Source organism: Macrobrachium nipponense, chromosome 21 (assembly GCF_015104395.2).
Source record: "Macrobrachium nipponense isolate FS-2020 chromosome 21, ASM1510439v2, whole genome shotgun sequence".
Lineage (NCBI taxonomy): Eukaryota > Metazoa > Arthropoda > Malacostraca > Decapoda > Palaemonidae > Macrobrachium > Macrobrachium nipponense.
Window position 1 is genome coordinate 13,046,493 of NC_087212.1, and position 18,324 is coordinate 13,064,816.

Here is an 18,324-nt window from a genome sequence, read left to right on the forward strand (position 1 = left end):
CCGCTGCTAGGTAACCAATTGGTTCCTAGCCACGTAGAAAAATATAATCCTACGGGTCAGCCCTAGGAGAGCTGTTAATCAGCTCAGTGGTCTGGTTAAACTAACATATACTTAATTTTACAACTTGACTTTCCATTCTGGTTAGCTGACTACATGCGTAGGCGTTGGAGCCACTTCACTGCAGTTGCAAGGCACTGAATTTTTCCAATCTGTGAGCCTATTCGTTAAAAAAATCATAATTTAATGCGAAATACTGGACTGAGACATTCGATCTACCTTGGTATAGCTTAGAAGCAGGTGATCTTCGTATTTTATTCTGTTAATCAGGCTTTGTAAAAATTCAGAGTCGAATGATTTCTATGTATTCCGTCCGCCATACATGTATGCAAATTTCCCAAGCCAGAGAAGTAGGTTTTCACTTATCAGAATAAAGCAGCTGTACAGGGAAAGGGTACGAGTGAGTTTTAGTTCTATCTCATACTAGATATCTCGGTACTTATTCGAATGTCATGGTAACATTTTCATATCAACTAATCTGATGTAAATAATGTTTCAATATTTTTAGAGCTATAAATAAAGCTTTCCTGATACGGCGTTAAGCATCCGAATCAAAAGCAACTCCTATAACGTTTCAAAAGCATTCTGTCAGGTTTATTGATTATTCATTTTCTGATCTCATTTTTGACTGGCGTGTTTATTTTTTAATTCTCATGTACATATTTAAAGGCTCTTATGTAAAATATTTTTCTGGTTAAACCCGAGGGAATTTTCTTTTTATATTCTTTGTTTTTGTGGGTACTTTTTTGTTAGCCATTTTTTTTTTATTCTAGTTTTGTATAAACCAAACAATGGGAACAGATTGTGAATTCCATAATGGTTCTGTTCGTTTTAGCGGGCATGACGCTTCTTCTTTATTTTGCATATTTTTTCCCTGAAGTAGTATTTGTTCCAGATGTTCCAGAATTATTCCCTTAATAATCCCTTATAATGTTTCGTAGGTTATTCATTCAGTATGTCTTTATGTACATTTGTTTGTGATTGTTTTTTTATATACATTTTTTAAAATAGTTGTCCATTGCTAATCAAAAACCTTCAAGGGATACTTAAATTGTGTGTCATTATATATATATATTATATACATATTATATATATATATATTATATTATATATATAATATAATAAATATATATATGAAAATATAGATAAGAAGGAGAGAGAGACGATGAGGAGAGAGATGAGAGAGAGGAGAGGAGATAAGGGGGGGGGGGAAAAAAAAAAAGACATACATATATATATATATATTATTTAGTTTTAGTTTGTATATAGATATATTTATATAATATATCTATATTAACTATATAATATATCTATATATATATATATATCTATATCTATATATATTATTAGATATAGATATAGAGATATAGAGATATATATATATATATCTCATACATATATAGATATATATATTATATATATTTATATATATATATATATATATATACATACATATTTTTCATAAATATGATTTAGTATTTAAACAGAAAAAAAAAATAATTCAGAATTTGTGTGTTTTGTTTTAGTCCTCTACTTTTATTAAGGAGTAAAGACCAGTTTGCCACGCAACGTAGGGAATAGGTAAATTTTAAAAATAAAGAGAAAGACGCGACCTTTCTTCCTCTTGAAGAAAAATAGTCTAAGAATCATAGATACGGAAAAGACTGCCGAAGGTTGGCAACGAAAAGAATGAAACAGCCACAGAAAATGTAATCTGAGGTATTGCTGGTTTCCCGAGTAAATTTGGCGGAGGTTGCCTGCTAGATGTTAAATCCGTTTGAAACGAGGTTGAATTTTCCACATGACCTCATCAGAACAGTGAGTGAAATAGTACATGTAAAGGAGAGAGAGAGAGAGAGAGAGAGAGAGAGAGAGAGAGAGAGAGAGAGAGAAAGAGAGAGAGAGAGAGAGCTCCTCCTGTAAGAGGGAGAAAAGGATCGAGGTTTGCATTAGATTCAACCTCATGGAAGAGGGAGACAAAAGAAACACCAAAGCCTAAATATGTGGGCAAGCAACAGCCTAACCAGAGATGTTTGTGTTCTACGTAGAGCTTTAATAAAAGGGAGGAAAATAAGTAATGTTGCAAGGACACGACTGTGATAAAAACCTTAATATTAGGGAAGGGAACAGATACATCAGTATCAGCAACAACAGATTTAAAATTTGAAGAAGGAGGGTGTTAAGCCATAAGCACTAAATTTAGCTTGTACAACCTTAGTCTAGGCGCTTTCAAATACTTTCTAGATGTCAACAATGACTATGAATGATTCATTGAGGTCCGACAATGAAGACTACCAAACATTACTGAGATGGGAAAGGTCATCTGCATATTTTTACCTAACGAAAGCCATATTTGTGATCATAATAAAGGGGTTTGGATTCAAAGTAGTTAAAAGTGGAAGAATTGAACTGTTTCAAATATTATATGGAAATATGGCAGGAATATGATCCGGGATAGATGCCATGTCAGTCTTTAAAGATGCAAAAACCCTGCAAACTTTAATAAGGGAAGAACATGGGATTAGAAAGAGGTAGAGGAAGGAGGAGCATATGCATTGAGAGAAAAGTCAGCCAGAAAATGTGAACCAAAAGGTGTTGTTGATACCGCTATTCCTTTTGCCACTTTTATTAATTTGTTTCCAATCGGTTTTCTACTTTCACTTTGTCAAAATCTCTCTGTCATACAGATATAGAAAACATATCGGTCACAGAAATAGTCTTTTTGGAGACAGCTTAAGTTCCGTGCCCCCTTCCCCTCTGCTAATCGCAAAGAATTCATTGTCTTAATGGCTTTCCTTCTCGGTAAAGTTTAATGTCCTAGGTGCCCTTCATCCCCCTCCTCTCTGCTTAATCTTAAGTTTGGCTGGATATTATCAGGAACTGAATAGAAAAAGAGACTGAGACAGGCGCCAGCCTGAAAACAGGCACTATTTCATTATCAGTTGAGTCAAAGCCTATTGTATAAAGCACATAGATTTTTAGGATATTGCTTAATTGACATCTCAGCAATATTATTTTATTGTGCTCATTTTTTTTAATATGCCTTTGTTTCTTACCTACTATGAGTGGTATTCTGTGTCACTTTCCTGTAGTTCCACACATTTAAAACAAAGAAGTTCTGAGATACCTGTAAACCCGATCATCATGGCCCTACTGAGTTCATTTTTGCAAAGAGAGAGAGAGAGAGAGAGAGAGAGAGAGAGAGAGAGAGAGAGAGAGAGAGAGAGAGAGAGCTATATATGCTATTCGTTTTATGAAAGGTAAGTGTAAAGAATGACATCTTCAATTACCTTGAGTTTCCATTCAAAATGAAGTATTTGTGTTAACTTTTAGCTATTTTTATTTTTTGTTTAATGATTAGACTATTTTTCTACTTTTAAATTGATCAAAACTAATTTTCAGAAGGTTTTTGTTTTTGCTTGCCATTGTAATTCTGAGGGGATATATTTTTCACATTCGAAAAAGTTATTTTCATTTCTGTGGAATGTACATGGGTAAATATTTGTGAAATTTATATTTTCTCATGACTCGACAGGGAAGATGACAGGATTAAACTTTTCTTTATCTGTTTTCATTTATCTCATCAGTTGCTTGCCTTTATGAATACAGCTCATAAATGTATCATGAATATATCTCATGAAGGTATCAATAAACTCCACCACGTTATCCAAGAGATATTTATTAAACTTTACATATAAAGTTAACATATTTTTAACACTTCTCACATAATGTTCTCACGGAGACAACATTTTTTTTTATTTAACATTTTCATCATTTATAACTAGCAAAGGGATGTGTTTACCTTGAATTACACTCAACTAATAACTAGGCTAATGACACTGAGACCCTGTCTTGGCTAAGATGACCTTCTTTCTCTCTCATTGGTTGTCTAATCAACTAAAGCAAAATACACTGAAATATATACGCGGGCAGTGTAAATCCTCTTTTTGATCAAGGATGTGTGATAGTGTGTTGAACCTGATGTAATGGAACTATTTTGATTAATAACGTGTTTTGTTGATTTGACATGACATACTTATATCCACAGCTTTAAGATAACATACCATTAAGTGTAAAATCCTTTACTTGAAGTAAGATCCTGTAGATGAAATAATGGTATACAGTGAAGCATGTGGATGTTTATGAAGGGAAATAAGTGATACGTAAGTAATAATCTTTAATCATTATAACGAAACTTAATAAATGACACTCTGGTTTATTTACAGGTAAGAGGCAGGAAGTCATCTTAGGGCACCACACAGGAGAGGATCTATCCCATCGAACGGTGAGTTCATCATTTGGTATATACACCTGGGCGTCTTTTGCCGGCGCGATCACATTGCTATTCGGCAATCAAGGGAAGAGCGTTTACTTAGTCCACTGTACTGAGAACAGCATTAACATTACAGTGTTTATACTTTGTTGGTTGAATCACTGACACGTTTATTTACTGCGTGGGTCACCACAGTGTTAAATGCAATGCCTGCATCGCTTTTCTTGCAGTGTAGAAGATGCTAAACGCGTAGCAAACTCCCGTGCTATTCGGATCGTTTCTCTCACTGTGGTTTATCGCACTCTTTTTGCCTTTGCCGAATCACACTTGAATCACACTGATTAAAGACGGCCTTTGAAGGTACACGTCGGTTCATCGGTTTGTTTGTCACTGTTCACAAGGTAGAATTATGTCATTTCTATTTTTGGTTTACTCCTTTAGTTTGATGGAAGTGAAGTCATACAAGTGGACATCGAAGAATGAAATACAGAAACATACATTAAGAATTTTTTTTTTTCACTAAGTTAAATCTTTTAGTTTCTTCGTTTAAATCATATACAATATGTAATTTATTATGATATCTTTTTACGTTAGAGATCTTCGAGAGGCAAGTTTGACAGGTCTGAAAATATGAACACCGAGTGACACAAAATGCAGTCGACGCTAACGTCGACAGATCGTAAAATGAATGCCGACACTGACGTCGACAAAGAAATCTTGAAATCCTTGTTAATGTTAACATCAACTCACTGCAAAATACGTGTCGACGCTAAGATCGACGAGTCGTACACTCAGTGTCGACGCCAATTTCGACGAGTCTTACACTCGCTGTCGACGCTAACGTCGAGAATCCGTAATGTCTTCGCCGACGGTAACATCGACACATCATAAAGACTCGCGTTGATGCTAACGTCGACAGATCGTGCAATACAAGTCGACGTCGACGCTGACACCCGCACTTTTAAAATCTATGTCGACGGTAACATCGACAGCTCGTAAAATCCAACAGTGACCGTCTATGTGGCAGGCAAATTATGAATGTAACGGAACCTATTCTGTTAGCTATGTACATAAACTTTTTTGCACACTCATATTATTCAGTATAAAAAAATAATGTCTGCATTGAAGCTGGTAATTGGTGATAAATTTTATTATATGTATACTCATCTATTATGATATATAGCTATAATTCAAATATATGATGAAAGAAAGGGAGGGAGGGGGGGGAGGGGGGGCAATGTTTACTATTGGGTATTTGATTTTACTATTGGAAATACATTGAAAACTGCACATTATCATGAAAATAAATTTTTTTAACTATGCGTTTTGGTTTCGCTCGAAAAAATAAAAAATGCGAGAATTTAGAAAGAGACAAAAGAAGTCGAAATATTAATTTGTAGAAAAAAATTTGTTGTAACGTTTTGGAATTGAAATCTGTTTCAGAAAAATCACATAATGATAAGAATAGTCATTATGCGTAATTTGAGCGAATGAGATTCTATGACATGCAAGCTTAGATCGTAATCACTGACATTGGTATATATATATTTTTTAATATATCCAAATAGTGGTAGTAAAGGATAAGTTAAAAGGATGATTTTGACATACGTAGATATGCAGTTAGGGGCGTTCGATAGACAAAAATACTACCAATGAGGTTTTTAACTGAAATAGAATAGAACATAAAATTAAAGTACTCATAGAAGCACTGGAAAGAAAAGTGAAATATCTTGATGTTTCATATATATATATATTATATATATATTATAATTTATATATATATATATATTATATATATATATATAATATTATATATATATATTAATATATATATCTATATATATATTTATATATATATATATATATATATATATATATATATATACTATATATATATATATATATATATATATATATATGTGTGTGTGTGTGTGTGTGTGTGTGTGTGTGTATATATATATATATATATATATATATATATCTATATATATATATATATAGTGTGTACAGACTTATGTCTATATTTTGTAAATTTGTGAATGTGTGTAACATGTTCAAGTGAGCAAAAATATACACACATGTACAACTCCATGCATTCGTGTATGTAGCGTTTCTTAAGATGTATTTGTGTACGAGAAAGAAAAATTCCCGACTCAGATCCAGGTTGGGCTTCTCTCTCTCTCTCTCTCTCTCTCTCTCTCTCTCTCTCTCTCTCTTCGTCCATTTTGGAAATGCGCGCCGTTGATTAACCCTTGTTGCTATTCAAGACAAAAGACAAATGAGCATTTTGAGTTCGAGATTGCATCCCCTCCATCTCCGTCTGAGACCTAATGCTCCACAATATGTTGTAATGGCATTTTAACGGTAAAGGAGTATTTGTTTTCCTAGCTGATCTCCCCCTTCCCCCTCCCCCTCCTCCTCCCCCACCATATAAGGTAAGAGAAGAATTAAGAAATAGAAGAACGAAGATATTGGGAATCTGGGGGAGAAAGGGAAGAGTTAAACGGTTTAGGTGTTTGCTCTCGTGTTTATGTGAGTGTGTATGTATGTATGTATGCGTGTCTGTGTCGGGAGGAAGAATCCGGCAAAGAGGTCATCTGTTAAGAGGATGGCCTCTTGTCAGTTCTATTACGGCAGGGCGGGTCATCCTCAGTCTAGCCTTGGGAGCTGGATTAAAGGATTTTGCAGTTCTAAGTTTGTTTTTGAATCACTTGCACGTTCAGTCTGGGGAGAATGTGTGGGTTCTTCTGAAGGGGGGAAGTGGCTGTGATATATATATATATATATATATATATATATATATATATATATATATATATATATATATATATATATATATATATATATAATTTTGCTCAACACTTTACAAGCCTATATCGATATGACAGTGCCATGAATTCGTCAGAATTCGCATCATATCCTCCAGATGAGATCCCATTTGAATCCTCTTAAATTTGAAAAATTCGTTCTTTAATTTCTCAGCGACTTTTTTCCTTATACTACTAAGCAAGCTATGGATCTCGCGGGACTGGGCCAGACACACCACTGATTATGCAGCCTCATTTTTTATGAATAAGTTCTGATGAGTATTTTTATATTTAATCGTTACCAATTCAGAAGCCGTGGCATAATTTTAAACATTGATGGAAGGAGATATAGAAAAGGTGTTTTATAAACATTTTAACATGGAGAAAGATTGATGTCCTTTTATTAGAAAATAGGGGGTTCTAAATATTTATAAAAAGTCCATTGCATATTCTCTTCTTAATAGCTAAATATGTCTTCAGTAGAATAAAGATATCTCGTCATTTCTCCTCCAGTGAGCCCAGACCCTATTGATTTTAAAGAAGTCGCTTCTCGTTTCAGATTTGAAATTAAAATGTTCTTAGCAAATATTTGAAAATCTCCGAAATGTTGAACGATTCCCATTAGGTGATTGAAGCAATATTCATATGATTTATTCATCAGGTCTTAAATCAGTTTCCATCTGGCGACTCGTAAGTCGAGAGGTCATTTTAATCAGATGAGGGACTTCAGTTATTTCATTTAATGTTTACTGAATTATTGTTTATATGGGGTTATTTTTTTTATGACAGCATGTATGTGTTTCCAGGAGGAGGAATTAAGGCACAGACAAAGATGCAAGATGAACGGTAAGGCAAATTTTGCCCGCGTTCATAAAGTGAAATCAAATCATCTTTGACTATTTTTTTTTTTTTTGCCTCGAAAAGAATAACATTCCCCTTGGGAAACTGAACGAATTGGAGGAGATCGTCTGCATTTTATCTGGCAAAATGTCCATCATGTCAAACAAGAGACAGTATTACAGAGAATGAATTCGTAGTTGCAACAATGTAGATATCAGTTACAGAAAAAAAGAGAAATCATTTTGGTGACCAAAATCGTGGTCATTCTTTGGCAGTTGAAGCTGAAGCGATTTATGGCTATGTATTTCGCAAAAGCCTGTCATTTGATGAGCAGCAATGCTACCGAATCTGTTATTATTTTACACTATCGGTAAATGTATGCTTGCGCAAAAAGACCAATTGTGTTTTATCACACTCATTCGCATGTATGCATGATTATGTACTGTATGCAATGTTTTGTGTACGTGTGTGAGTTCTGTATGTTTACATTGTGTATTTAAAATAGTACTCTTTACACAATAAAAAAATCACATATGAATAACTCCAAGATAGTCTCGCCAAGTTTAGTATAATAAGTGATATCGACAAGGATACTGCATTTTGTAGAATATGCGAAGGAATTATAATGGAATCTAAAACAACATTCGTTGAATAATGGCAAATCAAACTGCACTCTTCTTTGAATACCATTCAAGAAAGTAATTTGTTTCTAATGTGAAAACTGTATCTTAATCCACTGACTGGTCGAAAATGAAGAAAAAAAGTGTACTCTAGACGTTACAGTTTTTTTCCTGGTTGTATAAATTGCTAATGATCGACCGGAACTGTTGAGTATAAAAGAAACCTTCATTTTCATTGCCTATCCAGATTGAATTAAGATACAGTGATTTCTTTTACACAACTCGTTTATAATTTTTGTTGACAACAATTAACGGATACATTATTTTAGGAGTACAAACTTCTTAAGTATCAAGTTACTGTACAACTCTCTCTGTCCTCTCCTCTTGACTTTTGTCCACTGTGTCTGTTTTGATTATTTGTTGGAAGTTACATCGATTCTTCACTGAAGAGGCGTCCAACTTGATGGTTGTTTTCCCTCTTCAATCAGGGGATCTGATAGAAACGAATTGTAATCGGATTGCATATTTTTTCATGCAATCAGTCTTGTCAGATGTGAGAAATTTCTAGCACTGACATAAATAAAGAAATGAAAATACAATTCTTACTGTACAGATACCTAATGTATTATCACACGCACGATAGTTTGTAGGAAACATAATTCATATTACATATGGTGTTGCTTTTTTACACTGTAAATTAGCAAGAGTATCACATCTCTAGGGGAAGAATATTATCAATTGGAGTCTAGGAATTGTTTCTCCATTCAATTGGACTTAATAATTGTGTAAAAAATTTAACTCTGGTTTCAAACACTCATCCGTAACAGGCGCACTATTTACACGTGGAAACTACTTTAAGCGTCCTGTATATTTATATTCTTTTACGCACTATAAGTTTCATCCTTTTTTAAATATTCATTTCTAGTCATTATGTTTTACCGAGACTAACCCAGCTGAAGACTTTAAGGGGGTGGGAAGTCCGAATCACCGAAAAGAAATGGTGGGTATGCAGGCCAATTGTCTGGAAGCTGGAAATATTCAGGAGATGATGGACGACTTTCTGGTTTTGGTTCTTCTTTTTGAGGTGGTGGAGTTGGGGCTTTGGGTGGCGGAGGGTTCTCATGAACGACCTCTATTGGAGGAGGTGGTGGTGGTGAAGGAGTCTCCTCTCTTATGTTTTCAGTTTCTGGAAGTGGAGGAGACTCTGTAGGGCTTTTGTGTATAACGTCAATTGGCTCAGGAGGCGGACTTTCATCATTGATCTCTAAGGAATGTGTCTGTGGACTCTCTTGTTTTGTTTCAAAAGAGGATTGTGGCGAAGGACTCTCTTGGATGACATACAGTGGGTTAGGTTGTGATAATCTTGGTCTTGGGTAAACTATGGGGACTATTTGAGTAGGAGGTACATTATCATATATTTCTTCCTCATCATCAATTGTGGGTATTGGATAATGGTTCTCTTCAGGTGACAATGATGGACTCTCTCTTTCAAAAAATTCAGGAATAGGAGGGGGAGTTGGAGGGTTATCCTCCTCAAAGAACTCGGGTAATGGTGGAGGTGTGGGAGGTTGACTTCTTGTTTCTTCTGTATTTTCTTTTAGGGATAATAATGAATGTTCTTGGAGTTCTGGGGGTGATATAGAACAGTGATGAACTGTAATTTCATCAAGGGAAGCAGATTTAGGTGTTGATTGTGAGGGTGACCCACTTTGTACATCTTCTCTAATAGATGGTTCTGGGGATACATCATTAGAGAGATTTTGTAATGGAGGAGATGGTGATGCATTATAGACAATAGATATTGAGCTGTCTTGTTGTGAAGCACTTGATGATGATGAATTGCTTTGCTGGAAACCAAGTGGAGATGCTGAGGATACCATCTGAATAGGAGATGATGGAGGAATGCTTTGATGCAAATTTGTAGGTGAGTAGTAAGTGTCACACTGTAATTTGGCTGGTGAAAGAGTGATAACACTTTGTGGACTTGGTGGTGAAGGGGAATGATAGTTTTGTCCAATGGGACTTCTTGATACTAATGTTGCGTTTGCTTTTATGTCATTTATGTACATCCATCTGTAGTCAGAGGGAGGTGATGATGATTTTGTTGTTTGTAAGGATAATCGTCTTGGTTGGTTTGGTGATGTTTTAACATCGTGAGACCTCCTCCTTGATCTACTTATAGTCATTGTTTTAGAACCATTACCTTGGAAGTCACTTTTGCATGCTAGAATATGATGTGGTAGTTCTGGTGTTGGAACTGGGGGTATTGGTTCACGATGTCGTCCAGGAAGTGGCAGTGTTGAAGCATTATGCATGGAGCTTGGGGGTGAAGGTGATGCTTCATGTTTAAAATCAGGAGGGGGAGAAGGAGATATTTCATGCAGATAATCATGAGAAGGCAAAGAACTTGTATTGCTTGGGCTGCTTGGTGGGGCAGGGAAACAACTTGGCCATTCTATTTCTTCAAGGGGCTTGTATGTATCTCCCATTACTTTCTCACTTAGTGAGCTTTTAGTATCTTCAGCTTCTTCCTCATCCAGATGACTTGTTTTTGTAATACTCCAAGTTGGGCTATTTGCTTTATCTGATACTGGGCTCAGTGATCGTTTTGTATCATCTTCTTTACTCTTGAGATCTTCTTTCGCCTTTTTAGGGCTCAAAAGTGGGGGAGGACTGTGTGCTCCATTTGACAAACGAACTCCTGGATTGTGAGCTCCATTTGGTAGACGAAGAATTGGTAAGCGTCGCACTCCATTATATTGATAGCTGGGTGCATTCCTTGTACCGTTTTGGTTAGGACGGCTCTCGTGAGTAACTGGAGGATGATGGTGAGATGAGTTCCACCCATTGATAAGAGTAGTAAGTCTACTAATTAATGCCGTGAACCCCGGGGGACCATCGTCCCCACGGGGGGCGTATTGTCAGACGGTCGTTTCAAAGTCAACATCAATGCATTCAGGGTATTCTGGTGGTTCAGGGGGAGATTCATGATGACCTGGAGTTAATACTTCTTCACTGCAGCCATTAGAGGAGTCACATCTGTGCCGTGTCTTCCAGTAGGTCCATCCCCACCAACTACCTAAAACTGAGATACACCCAATTGCAAGACCAAATGTAAGCCAAAGCCAGGGAGATAGAGCCATGAGACATGTAACTACTGCTTCATCGTCTCCAGAAGGACAGTGCCAAGTACCATCACAGAACAGTGATGCACTGATGCATGCATGTACTGATGGGCATTCAGTGGCACATCTTGCAGCAAGCCACCTAGGTGCAGCTTCTACCCAGCGAACATTTATTGATGAGTATTGCTGCTGTGATGCTTGGCCAGCTAAATATGCAGGTCTGCTTAATAATACAACTATTAAGGATCTTGCCTCTTCTCCAAGGTAGTCTAATGATAATGGTTCATTGAATCCTTCTGAAAATACGTGTACAGTGTCTGCAGCACCTGGAGAAACACAAACAGCACTTAGTGGTCGAGGGTTACCAGGCTGATAAACATGGAGCTCTGAACTTTGGCATGCCTCTTGAGGGAGTGAATCATCAGCTTCAATGAGCTGGCCATGTGCAGCTCCTTGCAAACCCCCTCGTATTGCCTTTCCAGGTACTGATACTAGAAGGAAATGATTAGAGGTAGGTTGCAAGAGCCAAGGATGACCTCGACATGGTCCTGGTGGTGGTCGAATTGCAAGACTAAGAGTTCCAGCTTCTCCTTTGACAATTCTTGATTCCTCACAAGCTTCCACAGGGACAAATTCGTATTCAAGCTCAAAACTAAAGTGAGAAAAATCATCAAATACATCCATGCCCACAACAGAAAATGTAATGGTTAATGAAGCTGAGTAAGACAGTAGGGTGGCAGGTAGATTAAGACCATTACATATGCAAGCCTGAGGAAGTTCTACTCCTGGCCATGGCCACTCAGACACTTCAAGCCTTGCTCCTCGACCTTCAAGGGGTGCCGGTCGACCACAAGCTTGGAGTGGAGTGCTTCTGCCTGGACAAGAAGAATTATGGGCATAAAAGTATATGAAAGTTATTCTAACTGCTTCATTTGGTTTCCCTTGAAGATTGTATTGACATTTTAGATTTGTTGCACCAAATTTTCCGTACAGAAGGTTATTTGCTGGAGATGATAAAAGTCCTTTTTTGCTACGGTCACTGTTGATTTGCCTGTCACACGGTTCTGGTTTATTTAAAGCTGCAGCTCTGGGTCCAGCATATACAAATTCATAATGAAGGCGAAAGTGCAGGTCTGCTACGGTAGATGGAAGTAAATAGTGAATTGTCAATGTTGCGTGATAATCTTGAGTAAGATAACTTTCCTGAGAACCACAAGGTCGAGTTCTATTTCTTCCAGGGCCTAGTTGTTCACGGTGACATACTCTCACTCCTAGAGGGCCACATGTGTTTTCTAGCACATTTCCATCAGCATTTTCACCTTCCACCAGGCTAACTCTGATCCGGCAGTGAGGGCCATCCCGGGACAATGGCTGTGTATACACTGACTTCAGACGTGTAAAATAAAGCCATATGACTTCATCTGGTCGTCCCTTGAATTTGTAAATACATTTGCTGTCTCGAGGAAGAGAATGAGCAACATTTTCAAAATGACCTCTAGGTGCTTCAAAACTTGATATCTCAAATTCACATTTCTGGTCAGCATACAGGAAGGAGTTTTTGGGTACAAAAACTACACCTATATCTAACTCAAAACCAGGGTGTGTTATGGTTGAGGGGTCAAAATATAGGTTATCAAAGGGAGATGTCTGGAAGACAAGTAAAAGCTCAGCTCCACTGGCAGTTATGCGCGGCACTTTCCCACCTCCGCAGAATCGAATCAAGAGTCGCCGACTCTCTCCTTGAATTTCGTATATTGATAGAGTGTCCCCTACAACGTCACAATCTTCATCTAGCCATAACTGAAGATTATTGTCACATGCAGCATCTGTATGCTTGATATGCACCTTGCCTCTCTCCTCCTGACCAACACTTACCAAAGCATGGCGTCCATGGGGTACTGTAGCTTGTCGAATAACATAGTGGCAGGTGATATTACGAGGATAGAATCCTGGATAATTTGGGGATTGTATTCGACATTTACGCCTGTCACAAGAGTCGAAAATGCGGTCACAAGTTGTTCCGGGAGTAGAAACTCCCAGGTATTTGGCACTATTCCAGGGTCCAAAGCGAACAATTGACTCTGCTGTTAAGAGAAATTTGTAAAGGAGGCGAAGCCTAATCTTCTTCTCTCCTATAGTCTCGTGTTCGGGTGCTGGAACTTTGAGTTTCACCGTGACAGTACTAGTTTCACTGTAGTAGACATTGTGGAAACTTGTTCCACCACACCAGGATCCGCCTATGTGAGGTCTGTTGGGTTCTTCAATCATGAGCTCGCCATTAGGGCAGCCGCAAACGTGATGAGATCGGAACTGGCCAAGGACCAGGTCCCGGAAGACAATCTGGACAAGGTCCCCATAAATGTCACCACCGGCGACGAATGTGATGTGGCAGGTGAATGGTGGCTTCAAGTTGCTGTTTTCCTCAAGATCAATCTCGTAGCTTCTACCCACTTCACCATAGTAGGTCATGTTGCAAGCTGGAAGAGAAATGAGAATTTCAGTATGGATTCATAACAATAGAAATACTACAGATAGTCAAAATTTGCATCTGATTAATTGTGTAAAATTTAATTTTTAAGGAATTCAGATGCTGTATAGGAAAAGTACCAGTTTCTGGACAGATAACATCCTTCGAAATTTAAAAGGGTGTTTCCATTTAGATTAATGAATAGTCATTACTTAATTTCCCAAAGATTTTGAATTTTAAACCAAATTATCACAAATCGGAAAAATATTGCTTCTTATGAATTTATTCCCGGACAAATCCGAAGACAATTATAGCTATGCACATTGTTCAATGGTGTGGATAGAAACTTTTGAATATACATTAAACGCCCCTAACAATATCATACCCTGTGTACATGTATGAATATACACAAAACTTCACTAGCATGCAAATTCACATCCCATTATGTCTCAACTAATGTGTTTGACGTTATTCCTGTCGGGTAGCTTTATTATTATTATTATTATTATTATTATTATTATTATTATTATTATTATTTTTATTATTATTATTATTATTATTATTATTGAGGTTTACAAAGCATTTTGATATGATGACAGAAACTGCGTAAATTGTTATCCATTTGGCATTGATTACTTGTACTTTTTAAAATACCTAGAAATGGCAAAGCATTATATTAGTATTGTGTCGCAAATGCTAGTGACAAGGAGCATTTTTCCCGTTTTTTAAGATACTTGAATTTTACGGAACTTCAAGAAAACTAGTACATTTTTAGTTGAGTTTGCTGGAACTCAGAGCTAAACGTATAACCGACATAATACCATATATACATACAAAACTGCCACAATTTCAAAGGACTTGGTCAACAAACTCATTCATTTGGAAATTCTTGATTTTATATCCCTTAGAACATGGTTATGTTTCTGTATATTTATCAATTTATGTTTGTTTTCTTACTGTTGATAAAGTTGCAGTTAATCATCAGCCATGTTATCATCACCTCTCTTCATTTCTCTTTCTTACGAACAAAGGACACAGAAGTAAACATGTCACATTCTTGTTTGGGTTCCCGGTACCAAATCCGTTCCATTAATGTTTAGTCATCAAGGGGGTTATATTAACTCACAAAGAGAGAGAGAGAGAGAGAGAGAGAGAGAGAGAGAGAGAGAGAGAGTCCCGTAATGAACTTGGATGACATTTGCAAATATAGAGGGAAAATCAAATACTCAGTTTCCAGTAAACTGATTATATAAAAATATTTGCAGATATAGAATCATGATATATATATATATATATATATATATATATATATATATATATTATATATATATATATATATACACATGTATGTATATATACTATATATATATATTTATATATATATATATATATAAGATATATATTATATATATATATGGGTGTGTGTGAAAATTTACGTCGAAGGTTTCTTTTCTTTTTCAAAAACGTGATACATTTGCTACTTAAAAAGTGGGGAATTAAAATCCAAATAACTATGACCAATATTTTTCATTAAAAACGCAAGTATTTTTGATAAAAGTACGTGATTCAGAAAGCCCCTTTTTTAAATAAAACGTATACGTTTGTCTTTGTTTGACCATTGGTAATGCCTGCAGTGTTTGAGATAATGGAAAGAAACTGCTCTTGCACACTGAAGCTCTGTGAATAAAAGCTTTCATTTTTCCCCTACTGCAATCAGTGCTTTTGCTGAATACTGTGAACTGGTGGGAGAGCAGGCATGGCAAATCTCTAACATTTGGGGTTTTAGTACTAGAAGTCTTCATTTTGAGTTATATATATGTGTGTATTATGTATGTACATACAAACATTACTATGTAATTATATATATATATATTAATATATATATATATATATAATATATTATTATATATAGTACATATATAATTAAACATATATATTATTAGTTTATATATTATATTACATATAATATACAACATATTTATATTATTTGTAATAGGCTCCCATATTTCTTCACACAATTGGATATGCTTTGTACCCACAAGTGGGGTTCTAGGGACGTTTTTAGCTATATATATATATATATATATGTACACACACACACACACACACACACACACACATATATATATATATATATATATATATATATATATATATATATATATATATATATATAATATATATATATAATAAAATAAAGGCCAAGCGTTCGGTACATAGCGCTCTTAGGTCATACACTTTTTTTTTTTTTCTTTTCTTTTTCTTTTTTTTATCAAGATAGGGTATATTATTTAGTACTATACATGTTTTTGTTTAGTGTTTGCACGGCCAGTATTCCTTCGTTTTTAGCTTTAAGTATGGTTGTGACCGAATAATCTGGGGTTATCTCTGTCTTAATACTATTGAACATTTAATAATCTAGTGCGGCTTTTCACTTTGTCTGGATTTTGATCATTGCTTCGAACTTAATTTGTTTGTGTCCCGACGACGAATATGCGTGAAACTCTTGGTGTTGCTGTACTACTGTGTTTTTGTTTCAAATGAAAATCTCGTGCATCTCTTGTTATATACGTATATATATATGTGTATGTATATATATATATATATATGTGTGTGTGTGTGTGTGTTATATATATATATATATATATATATATATATATATCACACACACACACATATATATATATATATATATATAATATATATATATATATATATATATAATGTGTGTGTGTTCAGCATGAAGACGTTGCCTCTAATACGGGATGGCTTTAGATAAAACAATGCAATAATCACTTAACAATACCCGCGTGTTTATAACTTGACAGCTTCTGTACTCATTGTGAGAAATAAAAATTTTTCACAACGAGAACCGTCCACATGGTACGCACCATTACCTTACCTTCCTTTTTCGCATAAATATTTAAATGAATAAAGTATTAGCACAAAGTGATGCTTGTAGCAGTATGGTAGAGAAAGGGGACAATACGAATTCGATCTATGCCCAAAGAGCGTTCACATTGTTCCAAAATTCTGTTATTAAGACGCCGATTGGAACTCAGCGTCGAGTTCATAATCAAAATAATGGTCTTATGCTCTGAATGGAAGAGGGGAAGGTGTGTGTGTGTGTGCGTGTGCGTGTGTCACCCTTCCCAGACCAGTTCGCTGGTATAGTAATTCATAAGAGAGAGAGAGAGAGAGAGAGAGAGAGAGAGAGAGAGAGAGAGAATGTTTGTAATCCTTATGTATTTTTTTCTTACTGGTCTGTTCATCCCTGAAAGTACTAATACCCAGAATGGTTCTGTGAATAACAAATGAGCCATAGGTCACTGCTCACCTAAACCTCCTTGCTTCACTTTCAGTTATGTAAATAAGATTGCACATTATGTGAGAAACTGTAACCTGCTTGTTTTCGAGAAACAGATTCTCCTTACCGATTCCTGTAGAAAACTGTGGACCTCTATTTTGGCCCTGTTCTATTTCCCCCCCCCCCCTCCCCCCCGTGGCACTGTTTTAAACGGAATTTCAGTAAACACCACATACGAAACGTCTCACGTAAGTCATGTTAATGCGTGTCATATCTGGCCACTAGTGGTTTTAGAGACTTTTAAATGTCCCCGCCAGATTTTTCTGTTTCATGATTATCTCGCCTTGGGAGGGACACGGCTCACCGTTTAAACAAACGTGATATTTTGTGCCAAGTCTGGTTGAATAAGACAGGTAGACCCTAAATAACCAATTAGACACGCTCGCTTTAGCTTTCAACTCAGGTGAGGTAAAAACCAGTCATTAAAATATGTAATCTACTGTGTCAGTAATAATATTAATTTTATTTAAGGACTAAAATTTTTTCAATTGCTTCTGTTATGTTCGTGTGACTGCAGTCACATCCAATTTTAAAAGAACAGGTTAGAATTAGATAGTATTCATCTATGTATCTCATCTCGTGTGCTCATAATGTTTATGTTGTTTTACATATTTACAGATTTAGGCTATCCATGGTTATTTTATTTTGTATTTGAAATAAGTATTATATGTATACACACACACACACACACACATATATATATATATATATATATATATATATATATATATATATATATACGCACACACATATATATATATATATATA

The 18,324-nt window shown here is 35.8% G+C and overlaps 2 protein-coding genes across 2 annotated transcripts in view; both read right to left on the reverse strand.

The window, feature by feature from the left end:
* Positions 1-9,559: 9,559 nt before the first annotated feature.
* LOC135197667 (uncharacterized) lies at positions 9,560-11,445 on the reverse strand. Its single transcript, XM_064224680.1, has 2 exons — positions 11,293-11,445; positions 9,560-11,242 (listed from the first exon to the last, which is right to left on the reverse strand). Exons 1-2 carry the CDS (start codon positions 11,443-11,445, stop codon positions 9,560-9,562), a joined length of 1,836 nt encoding a protein of 611 aa, XP_064080750.1.
* Positions 11,446-11,502: 57 nt separating this feature from the next.
* The window catches only part of LOC135197802 (uncharacterized), a 24,192-nt gene continuing 17,370 nt past the window's right edge, over positions 11,503-18,324 (reverse strand). Inside the window, exon 2 of the mRNA XM_064224927.1 lies at positions 11,503-14,199. Within this exon, the coding sequence (XP_064080997.1) occupies positions 11,519-14,199 (2,681 nt within the window). The 3' untranslated portion in view covers positions 11,503-11,518. The remainder of the gene's footprint in view (positions 14,200-18,324) is intronic.